The sequence below is a fragment of the Hyaloscypha bicolor genome (assembly GCF_002865645.1).
Source record: "Hyaloscypha bicolor E unplaced genomic scaffold K444scaffold_53, whole genome shotgun sequence".
NCBI lineage: Eukaryota > Fungi > Ascomycota > Leotiomycetes > Helotiales > Hyaloscyphaceae > Hyaloscypha > Hyaloscypha bicolor.
The window spans coordinates 3,272,826-3,284,560 of NW_020194555.1; the positions used below are offsets into that span (position 1 = coordinate 3,272,826).

Consider the following 11,735-nt stretch of genomic DNA (forward strand, 5'->3'; position numbering starts at 1 on the left):
AGCAGTTGAAACAATCGAGACTCAACCATAAATCCTTGAAGACGGAGACGGAGTTGCGGCTGGTTTGAGCAGGCAAAAGAGTCCAGGGATCGGGATTTTGCCTTTTGAATCATACATGGTCGAGCTGTTGGATAGGATAATACTGCGGTTTGCTTTGGCGAAGCTGGTCAACTCGGCGTAGGAGTCATTCGGAATTAGTTAACACAGCTCCAAGATGGCAACGCAAGCGGAAAATAGAGATGGACATCGGATATTCGTAGATACTGGGAACTCGATAGGTGGATGGCACTTTCCATTGCCGGTCTGGGATCTCAGCTGTAGGAAAAGTATCAAGGCACAAGGCACAAGGCACAGCCTGATGACGAGTTCCTAATCTGGCCTCGTACCCTGAGCCAGTCGCAGTTGCGGGGCTCCTCAGTAGAGTCGGTTCGCTGAAGCGTTGAACAGCGAGCAGAAAAATTGATGTCTGAGTACGCTGTCTGCGGAGGAGTATTCTCTGTGAAGTCGGAAAAATCGGCATAACTGTTAACGCTCTTCCGCGATTGTACCAGGCTGTCGAGTGGAACTGGTAGGGACGTGGCCGGCTTGCGACGACAGCATTGGTATGATTCGATTATGTGTTCGATTCGGAATGCAGTAACCTTTCCCCAAGAATTTGATTCCTTATTTTACTCATTGATGTCTCCGAAGAAGAGTCTCCTCGGTGGATCGATGCAGAGTGTTGGATATTCTCTGGCATATTGACATGAGTTCGGTTGGAAGGGTTGCAATCGCAGTGGCGAAGTCTTCGCTGCTTGATTTGCTCAACGTGGCCTTCTTAGAGAGTGTCCGCTATTGCTAGTAAAACATCAGTTTTGGGTTCTTGGTCTTGGAGATGAGATCGGTACCTGTGAGCGGAGCCATTACGAGGCTCTAAAGACGAAGAATTAGAGGCAGGCGCCATGGCGAGAGAGGTACGGGAGTAGGTTGACTATGTTTTCCACCGAGAGCTCACTTGGAACAGAAGCAATGTGACCAATGCGGTGCAAGCCCCTTGAACAAATGCACGATTCTTCCATTTGTCGAAGCTCAGTAACTATCCCATCGTTGACATTCCAAAAGACCAAAGGTTTCGCTTAGCCAGATCGTGTCATGAAGTTCTCTTTCGATGGCTTAATTGTGTCCGTCGAGAGAGGCGCCTTCATTCCCCCTGCTGTGTCTATCGCTGAACAACAAGCCGGGCTCAATCTCTCGTCGAAGCTGAAGACAGTCCCATTAATAATTTGGTCGAGTTTGGAGGTAAAAATGTTCCGTGCAATCCTCAAGGGTATGTCCGAGCTAGGTATTGATGAAATAGGGAAGAGGTTGTTGTTGTACTGGAAGTGGAAGATCGTCCGCTGACCGCATCCCAACTCGAGCACGATCGCAGGAGCGCCGGCATTCATACGCATCATCGCCGGAAGATGCGCCAGAGACTTCAAGTGGATGGAATAACCTTGTTGATACGAGCTTTCCCCACTAAACTCGGTCGTTCTTGAGCCTGGAGGGTTTTGAGTTGGTTGTGGTTGTGTGTTCGATGCCACGGATTGCGACCGAAAGTTGTCGATTTCGATTTCGATTTCGCAGGGGAACAAAACCGGTCACACCGGTCACGTGAATCGACTCTGGCCAGAAAGTTGCGAGGGATTTGACTTCTTGCAGGCGAATGAGGGAATTGAGCCTGACCTGAACCTCCGAAAATCCGCTCCCCCGCTCGCGCAAGGCAGGGGCTGCCTACACGAGGGCTTAGCGCAGAACGGGCGCGAGCGGGAACACCAAAACTCAACTCCTACTTAGGACTGTCTTTCTTCAGGAAGAAATAACGGCTCCGTATGTTGCGGCTGTAAATTACTATTCCCCCCTTGAATACTTACAGTGGGCCCAAGGATAACACCACCCAAGCACTGGCCATCTCAAGGGTATAGCCAATAGCGATTCTGGAAAGCACTGATATTTCCTAGTTGGGGGTTATAAACGAGGTTTCAGGGTGGTGTTAATAAAGGATCCACTGTGAGTATTCAAGGGGCGTGTCGTTTTTGCTTTTCCCGATTTTAACTGGGTCGCTTCACCGCACCTTGTCAACGCCATGCATGAATCGACACTCAAGGAACGCACCACTTAATCCTAACAGAATCAGATATTCTTTGGAGCAAACGCGATTTCCTGATGTTGATCTGAAGGATTCAATTATATTTCATAAGTCTCACATCAACAGCTTCTCTCAGAACTTTGGCCGAATGTCTCGGACACTATCTGCACTTGCTGCTAACGAAGGCCCCAGAAGTCTGCACTGGCCGTGATTGGACACCTCGGTGCATAGGCAGCGATGTGAGCTTCATCACGTGATTGACGGCCTCCTCTAATTTATTTGTTGAGGGAGAGAGTCTCATTACCCTTCTCTTTATCTTCTTCTTAGGCTCTATTTCTACCTATGCTTTTTTTCATATCTAGTCCCTTCCCGCGACCTACGCACGTGATGTCGACCAGTCGGAGTCAGGAGTCGGTGAATTTTATTCCCCGTCATACTGCAACCACCCTAACCTCCTGCGCAGAGTGGAGGGAGATTCTTTTAACAATAATCTTTGTAGGACCAGTCCAAAAATACCTGCTTGTAAAGAAAGCGAGAGTGCCAATTACTAGCCCAGCCATCGAAGATTCCGCCACGACGCGGTCGAGACATTCAGCAGGTAAGATATTATCAAAGCAATCTAAGAAAGCTGTCATAGGGTAATTGAGATCATGATTTTAACAGGTAGCTTTCGAACCGTTGCTGTGTTGCACAGCCTTGCCTGCATGTGGCGGTTTGTTCCGCCTAAGTCAAGGCATTCTCAATCCGTGAGGCTCTTCGAGGAGGAAAGCATGCATGAGTTGGCACCAATAAGTGAGAAAGTATTTTTCTTTCCTCTTGCTAAATGAACGCTTTTCTCTATCAATCACCTTTTTTCCTCTTGATTTCATTGACCTCTTTCCAATAATGAGTGCGAATGCGGTTCCTCCACCAATGGCAGCAGGGCCGTCGGATTATGCTTTGAGTCCTGACGAGGCTGAGCAAGCCTCACTGCCCATCCGCCCTGCCATAACCAGAAGTCACTCGAAATCCGCAACGTTCAGTACCTCATACACAGGAGGAACTCTCTTCTCTAATAGTGCTAATGAAGGTTTGATTCCCTTCTCTGAATTATAGGCTCGCTTACCGATGAGGGACAGGCTCAACGGCAGCAGCCCGCTCTTATACTCTGGCACACCTTGGAGCTTCATTTCTATCTTTGCTGTCTTTCTTCTGGCGTTGGAAGGAAACTCGACGAGAAGGAGCAGGGCAGCTATACAGTGTGTTCAAGAGCAGCAATGGTTCGACCCTTGGAACAAATCTATTGTTGTGGTCGTCAAGCTGACAAACTTCTTATGATAGTGGACAATTATCCCGAAGGCTATCCACAACTTGCAGCTTTCATGAACAGCGATGAGAGCTTTGCAATATTTCGAAAATTTGGCCAGACCAACTGTCGAGTGATGATCCACCTCCAGTCCGAGATCGCGGCACTCGAGAAGGAACTCGAAGAACTCGATCGATCTGACGCAAGAGATGGATCTTCGACTTCGTATAGACTGGTGAGCACTGAGCATAGGACGGGTTGGGACACTCGCCAAAAAGACATATTAAAGCAGTTGGAAGAAAAACTGCCCGTGTACTGTATGACTAAATCGAACTTCGAATACATGGAGCAATGCTGATGTTGGGTAGATGATTTGATGTTGAAAGACAAACAACTGAGGGCAATTGGGCCACCTCTGAAGCGTGATCATCGATCAGTGTTTCACTGGATTGAGTGGAAAAAGCCTATTGCAAAAGGCGAAGATGACTGGATCTTGCACAAGGATGATCTGGTGACACTTGCCAATATCGACCACTTCGAATCTTCACTCATTACGCCATGGTCCAGGGTAAGTTTTCCAAGGAGACCGGGTCTCAGATATGGGGAGCTAACATCAGTGAACAATCCAGCTTCTCTTTGGTTCTTCAAAACATGGTGTCAATGAAAAGGATCTAGTGGTCACATACTTCTCCCAAATGCGAGTCACAGGGGCAGCGAAACTGTTCAGCGTATTAGTTGCCGTTGCGATCTTGATTATTCCTATATCTCTTTTTCTGTGGGTTCCTTTGAGTCGCGGCTGGACCTCTGCAACGGTTATCATTTCTGTGTTGGTGTTTTCAACCATGCTATCACTGTCCACAAATATCAAAGTGCGAGATATTCTACTCGGATCTGCAGCGTGAGTCTCATTCCTTTCGAAAAATTGGCAAATCGAGAAACTGCTGATATCATTCATAGCTATTGCGCGGTTTTAGCGACTTTTCTTGGTAACCTGCAATCAGGTTCGGGCTCTACACCCTCGAACCCAAGATAGTAGTGCTCCATTTGACGACCAAATTGGAAGATATTCAAAAACAGTCGGGATCAAGGGGCAGTGCCCATTTTTGTCTTGCATGCTGATTTGCTTTCACTTTGCGCCTCCCCTTCAATTCCTGGGAGACACTTTGCTTATTTCTCGGGTTCTTCCTCCAGAATAAAGCTCATTCTCCAAAATTCTAAATTAACTTTTAAAGGCTGTTTAATCGTATTCCTTCTCTGTCTTTCGAGTATGGCTCTAGTCGTTGTTTGCACCTTTGAAGTGTTTCGGGCGCATGAGCGAACCCTTTCAGAGACTTGAAGAGGACACGCGATAGTCCTTCTTAACAAGTTCTGCTATTTCAAGTCTGTATTTCATGGTTTAGTCACCACATATAATATATTCCGGGATTTTAAAAGTCGACATTCTGAGTATCTTCTCTGAGATGTTTTAAATTCACCTATACTCACCCTCCCTACAGTTACTTCAAGTGTGGATACCAAGTTTGGAAGCGAAGCACTAGAGACTTGATAATATTGAGAGACAACGATCCCATCGCCGTCGGGATTATGATCGTTGAAATTAATTTTTATGCCTTTCAAGGACTATATTATTGATTAGTCGGAAGATCGCCACAGCCAGAGTTTAAAGGAAAAGGAGCGAGAAGTGTGGCTGAGCGAATCGGTCCAAGTGAATGCCTATGTAACCCCCGGAAGCCTTCTCCAGGTAGTATTCCTCTTCTTTCTTGCATCACATCCGATTCAGTAATCTGCAAGGTGATCCTCCCTGCCATCACTTCTATCACCCAAGGATGTTCAGATATCGTAACTTAGATCCCACGATTAAAAAGATCAGGCTGTTACCTGAGTGGCTTGGCAACGCTCCGCACAATTACAATGTTCGGTTCGGCACTGTCCGATTCGCAGAGTGGGTGCGTACTACGCACTGTCACACACTTGGGAGATCCCAACCTACAGGAAGGAAATATCCCTCCGGTGGGGCGCTCTTCTGAATCCTACCGAATACCCAATCCGCGTTACGCCATTTTCGCTCCAGATGGTTCCCTTTTTGGATACGGGCAGATACCATATGTATCAACTAAAACGATAATGAAGAACGCTCGCATCAAGTGATGCTCATGCAAACGATCTTCACGAATGCCGTTGCCGTTGCCGTCGAAGCTTGGATTGGCGAAGCGTCCTCGGGTAGTGATGAGGCTATGGTGTTCGTGAAGGATATGCCAAAACAAGTGGGAAACGGAGGAGTTGGTCCGAGCATTCTTGATTGGCTTCAGAATCCAAATCACCCTTGGGAAGCCTTTGTTTCATTGCTGGAACAGCCGTGGTGAGCATGCTTTCTGAGTCTTTGCTTTCCCCATGCGAAAATTCTCAATCTGTGGCAGATGCTATGTTGACACTTGAATCCGGGTGGAGAAGAAGTTGGGTAGTCTAAGAAATAGCCACGGGGAAGCAAATCACCGTCAGCTGTAGATCAAAGCCAATTGACTTCCAGGCATTCCATCATCTTTATACCTTCTTTTCTCGGATCAACGAGCAAGGATGGGAAACTGTCTTTCCTGGCGAGTAATTGGAGAACATCTCGAAGCCACATCTCTAAGACATGCCGTTTTATTTCTTTCTTGAGCCATTCCGTGAGAGTCTATACAGTCATAATATTCGCACTCGACCTCGATGGAAATTTCGAGGGATACTCTTCCGTGGAATAGTAGCAGCCTATCGACCCTGTGAAGCCACGGATCCCAGAGATAAGATATACGTGGGTCTCGGATTACTTGGGGGTCAGAGACAGGAAGGTGTACTGGCATCTAAACCCAACTACGACGTTACTGCTCAAGCACTATATACAGAATTTGCTCGTTGCTGGATCTTAAGGAGAAAGTTATAGTTTGTTCTGAATAGGCGCGGAGGGCCATGCCATCTCCAATCGGAGAATACATGACAACTGCCTTGTTTGCCGTTTTAGAGCGCATGCTTATTATCTTTAACCTGGACCTGGACATCTCCAACCTACCAGACACAACAGCCTCGGTACACAGTATAATATTTCTTCTAAAACGTGACAACCTTGAGTTACGGCAGCCCTATATCACTGGTTGCACCAAATACGAGGCTTTAGGGAGAGCTGTACGGGCCAATCCTGCCAGATACTCCTTGGTACCGGTGGAGGCTGATAAGAACCCGTACACATCATCAATTGGTGAAATTATTGGCCCAAAGAATGAAGTTGATGATACAGTCCGAATAGCCGTGGTATTGGGGGGAAGGAGAATCTGTTTGTCTTCTGATGGCTACAACGGAGTCATCCCAAACGAAGCAGATCAACTCTATTTATGTCTTTCCTGGAATTCGTGTTCCGTATATTGTTCATGAGCATGAGGATGGCGACACACTCATTGGTGATTGTTATATTCCAGGCTTGATGGAAGGGGAGGCAGTCAAGAAAGTGGAAGAAGGTCTTCTAGAAATTCAGACTATAAACTTGATATGGTGAGAAGCACAGCGATGCTTGGATCACATGAAAGCTCAACCAGGTATCTTGGAAGAGGCTGAGGCCACTTGGGCAGCTCAATCAAATGAATTCGCGAGAAACAACTGTACTGGCCTCTCTTGTTTCCTGTGTATTCAAAACCCCAAGAAGCTTTTGTGATGAAGTACTTAATTTGAAGATTAATGTTTGAAAGCAAATATTTACAAAAATAGCTGGCACTTGCACCATAAGTTGGAGAAGGGGTTAGGGGTTCGCTTCGGCTTGTCACATGATTATCGCCATCTAACGTGAAGCTATGATTTCGCGAATTGCTGCTCTGAAAAATGTGTGATACTTGTGGATGATTACCAAAGATTATAACTTGAGTGTAATCCGTCAACAGATGTGTTGTGCCCCTCAGCCTTGTCGGCAAGGATTTGCAGGGATTTGCAGGGAACCTCGGCTCCGCGATTTGTCGCGACCATGACGCTCGACGGCTGTTGATCGCCCTCCTTCCTCCATCTTCGATGATCGACACAACACCAACAACATCAACGACAGACGATAATACGCATTTGTACATACAAATCAAAGATTGACATTGCATACAAGAAGGCAACGACAGAATGGCGCCTTCGAAGCCTCTCACCCTGCCTGTTATACCGCTTGCAAAAGACACCGTCCTCCTCCCGGGCATAGTTCTACGGATACCGGTGGCTGGCAATCGACCTGATATCCCAGCTCTGCTATCGAGTGTTTACAGTCGAGCTGCCTCGAAATCACCCAGCCAAAGGCTCGACCATGTCCATATTGCCTGCGTTCCGCTGAACTCGCCACTTCTCACCAAGAATGGACAGAAGATGATATCGCAGGATGAGCGGAGTCCGCAACCAAAGGAGCGCTGGGATATAAATCCTGGCAGTGCTACAAAGGAGGATCTGTTTGAATATGGTGTGGCTGCGAAGATATCGGGGGTGGAAGGACGGGGTACGGGAGAATTTGCGTTGATTGTTGAAGGCGTTGCAAGGTTACGGATTGACAAGATTACCCAAGAGCGTCCCTTCTTTGAGGCTGAGGTCACATATGAATATGATGAGGGTAAGAAATGAAGGTCCAGAAAGCGGACGCATGCTAATCTGGAGCAGCAATAAACGGCGAAGATGTTACTCTGCAAGGCCTCTTTGCGCACCTCAAGCAACTGTCTCGCGAGCTCCTCGCCCTTTTACGTTTATCATCTCTGTTACCCCGTGGTACTGGTTCTGGCCTCTCACCCATACTGGCCCGGCGGCTTGAACAATTTATTGCAAGGAAGGCATTGCAAGATGCTGGTATACTGGCAGACTTCATGGCCAACATTGTTGAAGCCTCTTTGGAAGAGAAACTGCAGATCTTAGCTGCTTTTGATATCAAGGAACGACTCGAGAGAGCCATTGAATTGCTTCAGCGCCAGGTTGGGAACATCAAGAACAACGTTAGCATCACAACCTTTACGAGCACAACGCTACCTTCGAATATCGACCTGGATAAGATGAACCAAATTAACAATCAGCGAATGAGAAGGCCAGGGATTTCTGGAATGCCTGGAATGGCAGGAATGGGCCCCCCAGAAGATGAACAAGAACCAAACGAGATGGACGAGTTGAAGAAGAAACTTGATGCTGCGAAGATGACTGCGGAAGCATCTAAAGTCGCTGAGCGAGAACTCAGACGTCTGAAGAAGATGTCTCCAGCTCAAGCTGAGTATCAAGTCACCAGAAATTATTTAGAAAACTTGGCAGAGATACCCTGGTCAGCCGCTACAGAGGACCAACTTGGCGTTGAGACGTTGTCGAGGGCGCGAAAGCAGCTGGACGACGATCATTACGGTTTGGACAAAGTCAAGAAACGGTTGCTGGAGTACCTGGCCGTGCTCAAGCTAAAGCAATCGATCAACGAGGATGTGAATGCCGAAGTTGCGAAGGCCGAAGAAGAAAAGGCGATCGAGAAAGTGGAAATTTTGAAGAGCAAGCGAATGATTGATAAGTCACCAATTCTGCTCTTAGTTGGTCCTCCCGGTGTTGGCAAGACGAGTCTGGCAAAGTCAGTGGCCACTGCTTTGGGGCGGAAATTTCACCGCATCTCTCTTGGCGGTGTCCGAGACGAGGCAGAGATCAGAGGACATCGCAGAACCTACGTTGCTGCTATGCCTGGGCTGATCGTGCAAGGCCTGAAGAAGGTTGGGGTCTCAAATCCTGTTTTCTTGCTGGATGAGATCGACAAAGTTGGGTAAGTAGTCATTTGACGGATTTCTGCTGTATCCCTAACAGTTTTCACAGCACATCAAACTTTCATGGCGATCCCTCTGCCGCCATGCTCGAGGTCCTCGATCCCGAGCAAAATCATACCTTCGTGGACCACTATGTCAACATCCCAATTGATCTTAGCAAAGTTCTGTTCATCGCCACCGCGAACAGCCTGGATACGATTCCACCTCCGCTGCTGGATCGTATGGAAACAATCTATCTGTCAGGGTACACTACTCTCGAAAAGCGACATATCGCTCTCCAACACTTGATCCCCAAGCAAATTCGGACAAGTAAGTCTTGCATCCTGTTTATGCTGCTCAACGCTGACGTTGTGTAGACGGTCTCGGGACCGGGCAGGTCGAGTTCAACCAAGATGTCGTGTCCAAAATCATAGAGTCATACACCCGTGAGTCAGGTGTCCGAAATCTGGAGCGGGAGATTGGCTCCGTCTGTCGTGCGAAAGCTGTGGAATATGCTGAAGCCAAAGATGCTGGGCACGCCGGTAGGTTTTCTGGCAGGTTACCTCAGAGCCACGTACTGACTTGATTGCAGAGAGGTACAAGCCTCAATTAACCGTGGAAGATATCGAGGAGATTTTGGGAATCGAGAAATACGACGAGGAAATCGCCGAAAAGACAAGGTACTTCATCCGATCCTTCTATCGAAATCCTGCCGCCGCCGTGTTACCCAATGCGTGGGCAACTGCGTGAGATGCAAGATAGGAGATACAAAAATCTCCGATAATATATTGGCCAAGAACATCTAGCTGACAATCTTATGCAGTCGTCCCGGCATCGTGACTGGTCTCGTGGCATATAGCTCAGGTGGCAACGGAAGCATACTTTTTATCGAAGTGGCTGATATGCCAGGCAGCGGGAGCGTGCAGCTTACAGGAAAACTCGGCGATGTGCTCAAGGAAAGCGTCGAGGTCGCACTAAGCTGGGTCAAGGCGCATGCGTACGAGCTGGGCTTGACACACGACCCCTCTGAGAACATCATGAAGAACCGTAGTATTCATGTTCATTGCCCTTCGGGGGCCATTCCAAAGGTACCTCTTTCCCTTTTTGAACGGTAAGACATCTCCTGACAGTCGCAGGATGGTCCTTCTGCCGGCGTTGCACACACCATTGCGCTGATCTCGTTGTTCTCCGGCAAAGCAGTACCACCGACGATGGCCATGACAGTGAGTTCACGCCCGCTCCATACCTCCCACTCCCGCTAACAATGTTCAGGGCGAAATCTCACTTCGAGGGCGCATCACCGCAGTCGGAGGCATCAAGGAAAAGCTCATCGGTGCCCTGCGAGCTGGTGTCAAAACCGTCCTACTTCCTGCCCAAAATAGGAAGGAGTAAGCGCCACCTTCTCCCCTTTCCGAATTCAGCCCTAACGTCCCCGCAGCGTAAAAGACCTCCCGCAAGAAGTAAAGGACGGGTTGGAGATTATCCACGTCAGGTATGTCTAAATTGCCAGAGTTGTTCTAAGTCCCTCTGTCAGAACTAACAAGAAGTCAACTGCAGACATATCTGGGAAGCCATGCGTCACGTTTGGCCAGAAGCCCACTGGCCCGGCGAGCAAAACTTCGCTGGCATCGAGAGCCAGCTGTAAACTATTATTCACCTCCACGAAAACCAGAGAAAAACAGTTAGTAGTGCGAACTGCTCTCCCCACCACACCTGTAGTTTATATCTCCCTTTCCCATCTCCTATCTATTTTAGCTTAGCGCGGATGGTTAGGGGCGAGGCATAGTAGAGAAGTTTGTCAACAATTGGATTTAATTACCTAAATCACATTCGACGAATTTTTTCAATCAGTATTTATTTTACACAAAGGCCGACCTCGAGCACTGTAACGTTCCCCCCAACCCCCACCATCGAGCCGACATCCGAAGAATGCCCCGTTTGTGCTCTCCTTCATTGGGCCAGCTTTCTCGGTCATATAGCACGGCATATGCAAGGCATACATGAACTACGCTCTCACTTGCAGCGCCGACATCCGAACAATACCCCGGTTGTGTCTCTTTCTTTCTTTGGGCTAGCTTTCTTCGTTCTTATGAGGGGTACGGCATATGCAAGGCATACTCTACGGGAACTACTTCCTGCATGCAGGCGTGCGTGGGGCAGAGGTGAGAAGGGGAGGGGAGGGGAGGTAAGGTTACCTGCATGCAGACGCCGATGCATACACATCCTCGTCCTCGGTCGTTCTTCCCGTGGAGGCTTGTGGCTCAATCCGCTGTGCTTTGTTTCCGAGGGGGTGGTACCGCTAGATTGAGTTGATGCATGCGGGTCCCCGCTGCATCTGCACATTGCATGTGCAGTGAGGTGTGCACGACAGGAGTTCATCTGTCCTTCCATCAGCCGAGAATCACGTGTGAACTCCCGCTCTTTGAAAGGGAAGCAATTTCCCGAAAACCCGAGGGATGAAGGGTCTTGCCCTATTTCCCCTCTTTGCAAGCAGCCAAGTGCTGATGCATGCGGGTTCCCGTTGCATCTGCATATTATATGCGATGTGCAGTGAGGAAGGCACAACAGGAGTTCACCCGTCCTTCCATCTACCAAA

At 48.3% G+C, this 11,735-nt stretch overlaps 2 protein-coding genes across 2 annotated transcripts; both read left to right on the plus strand.

Moving 5' to 3' along the window:
* The first annotated feature begins 2,851 nt into the window (after nt 1–2,851).
* K444DRAFT_610927 (uncharacterized protein) lies at nt 2,852–4,474 on the plus strand. The gene is made up of 6 exons (XM_024879848.1): nt 2,852–2,899; nt 3,238–3,366; nt 3,428–3,709; nt 3,761–3,960; nt 4,022–4,290; nt 4,350–4,474. Exons 1-6 carry the CDS (start codon nt 2,878–2,880, stop codon nt 4,423–4,425), a joined length of 978 nt encoding a protein of 325 aa, XP_024739808.1. The 5' UTR covers nt 2,852–2,877; the 3' UTR covers nt 4,426–4,474.
* Nucleotides 4,475–7,426: 2,952 nt separating this feature from the next.
* On the plus strand, nt 7,427–10,991 carry K444DRAFT_586340 (ATP-dependent protease-like protein la). The gene is made up of 10 exons (XM_024877970.1): nt 7,427–7,992; nt 8,040–9,159; nt 9,210–9,469; nt 9,517–9,681; nt 9,732–9,819; nt 9,963–10,227; nt 10,276–10,362; nt 10,412–10,527; nt 10,578–10,631; nt 10,697–10,991. The coding sequence occupies exons 1-10, from the start codon at nt 7,521–7,523 to the stop codon at nt 10,782–10,784; spliced, it is 2,715 nt and encodes a 904-aa protein (XP_024739809.1). The 5' UTR covers nt 7,427–7,520; the 3' UTR covers nt 10,785–10,991.
* The last annotated feature ends 744 nt before the right edge of the window (nt 10,992–11,735 follow it).

What these genes read in the sequence shown, in the direction of transcription:
- K444DRAFT_610927 (XM_024879848.1), top strand. Translation starts at nt 2,878, where the DNA reads ATGCATGAGTTGGCACCAATAA. An exon ending in GCATGAGTTGGCACCAATAA is followed by an intron (nt 2,900 to 3,237) that starts GTGAGAAAGTAT and finishes GCTCAACGGCAG; the next exon opens with CAGCCCGCTCTTATACTCTG. An exon ending in TCATTACGCCATGGTCCAGG is followed by an intron (nt 3,961 to 4,021) that starts GTAAGTTTTCCA and finishes TGAACAATCCAG; the next exon opens with CTTCTCTTTGGTTCTTCAAA.
- K444DRAFT_586340 (XM_024877970.1), top strand. Translation starts at nt 7,521, where the DNA reads ATGGCGCCTTCGAAGCCTCTCACCCTGCCTGTTATACCGCTTGCAAAA. An exon ending in CACCGACGATGGCCATGACA is followed by an intron (nt 10,363 to 10,411) that starts GTGAGTTCACGC and finishes AACAATGTTCAG; the next exon opens with GGCGAAATCTCACTTCGAGG. An exon ending in TTGGAGATTATCCACGTCAG is followed by an intron (nt 10,632 to 10,696) that starts GTATGTCTAAAT and finishes AGTCAACTGCAG; the next exon opens with ACATATCTGGGAAGCCATGC.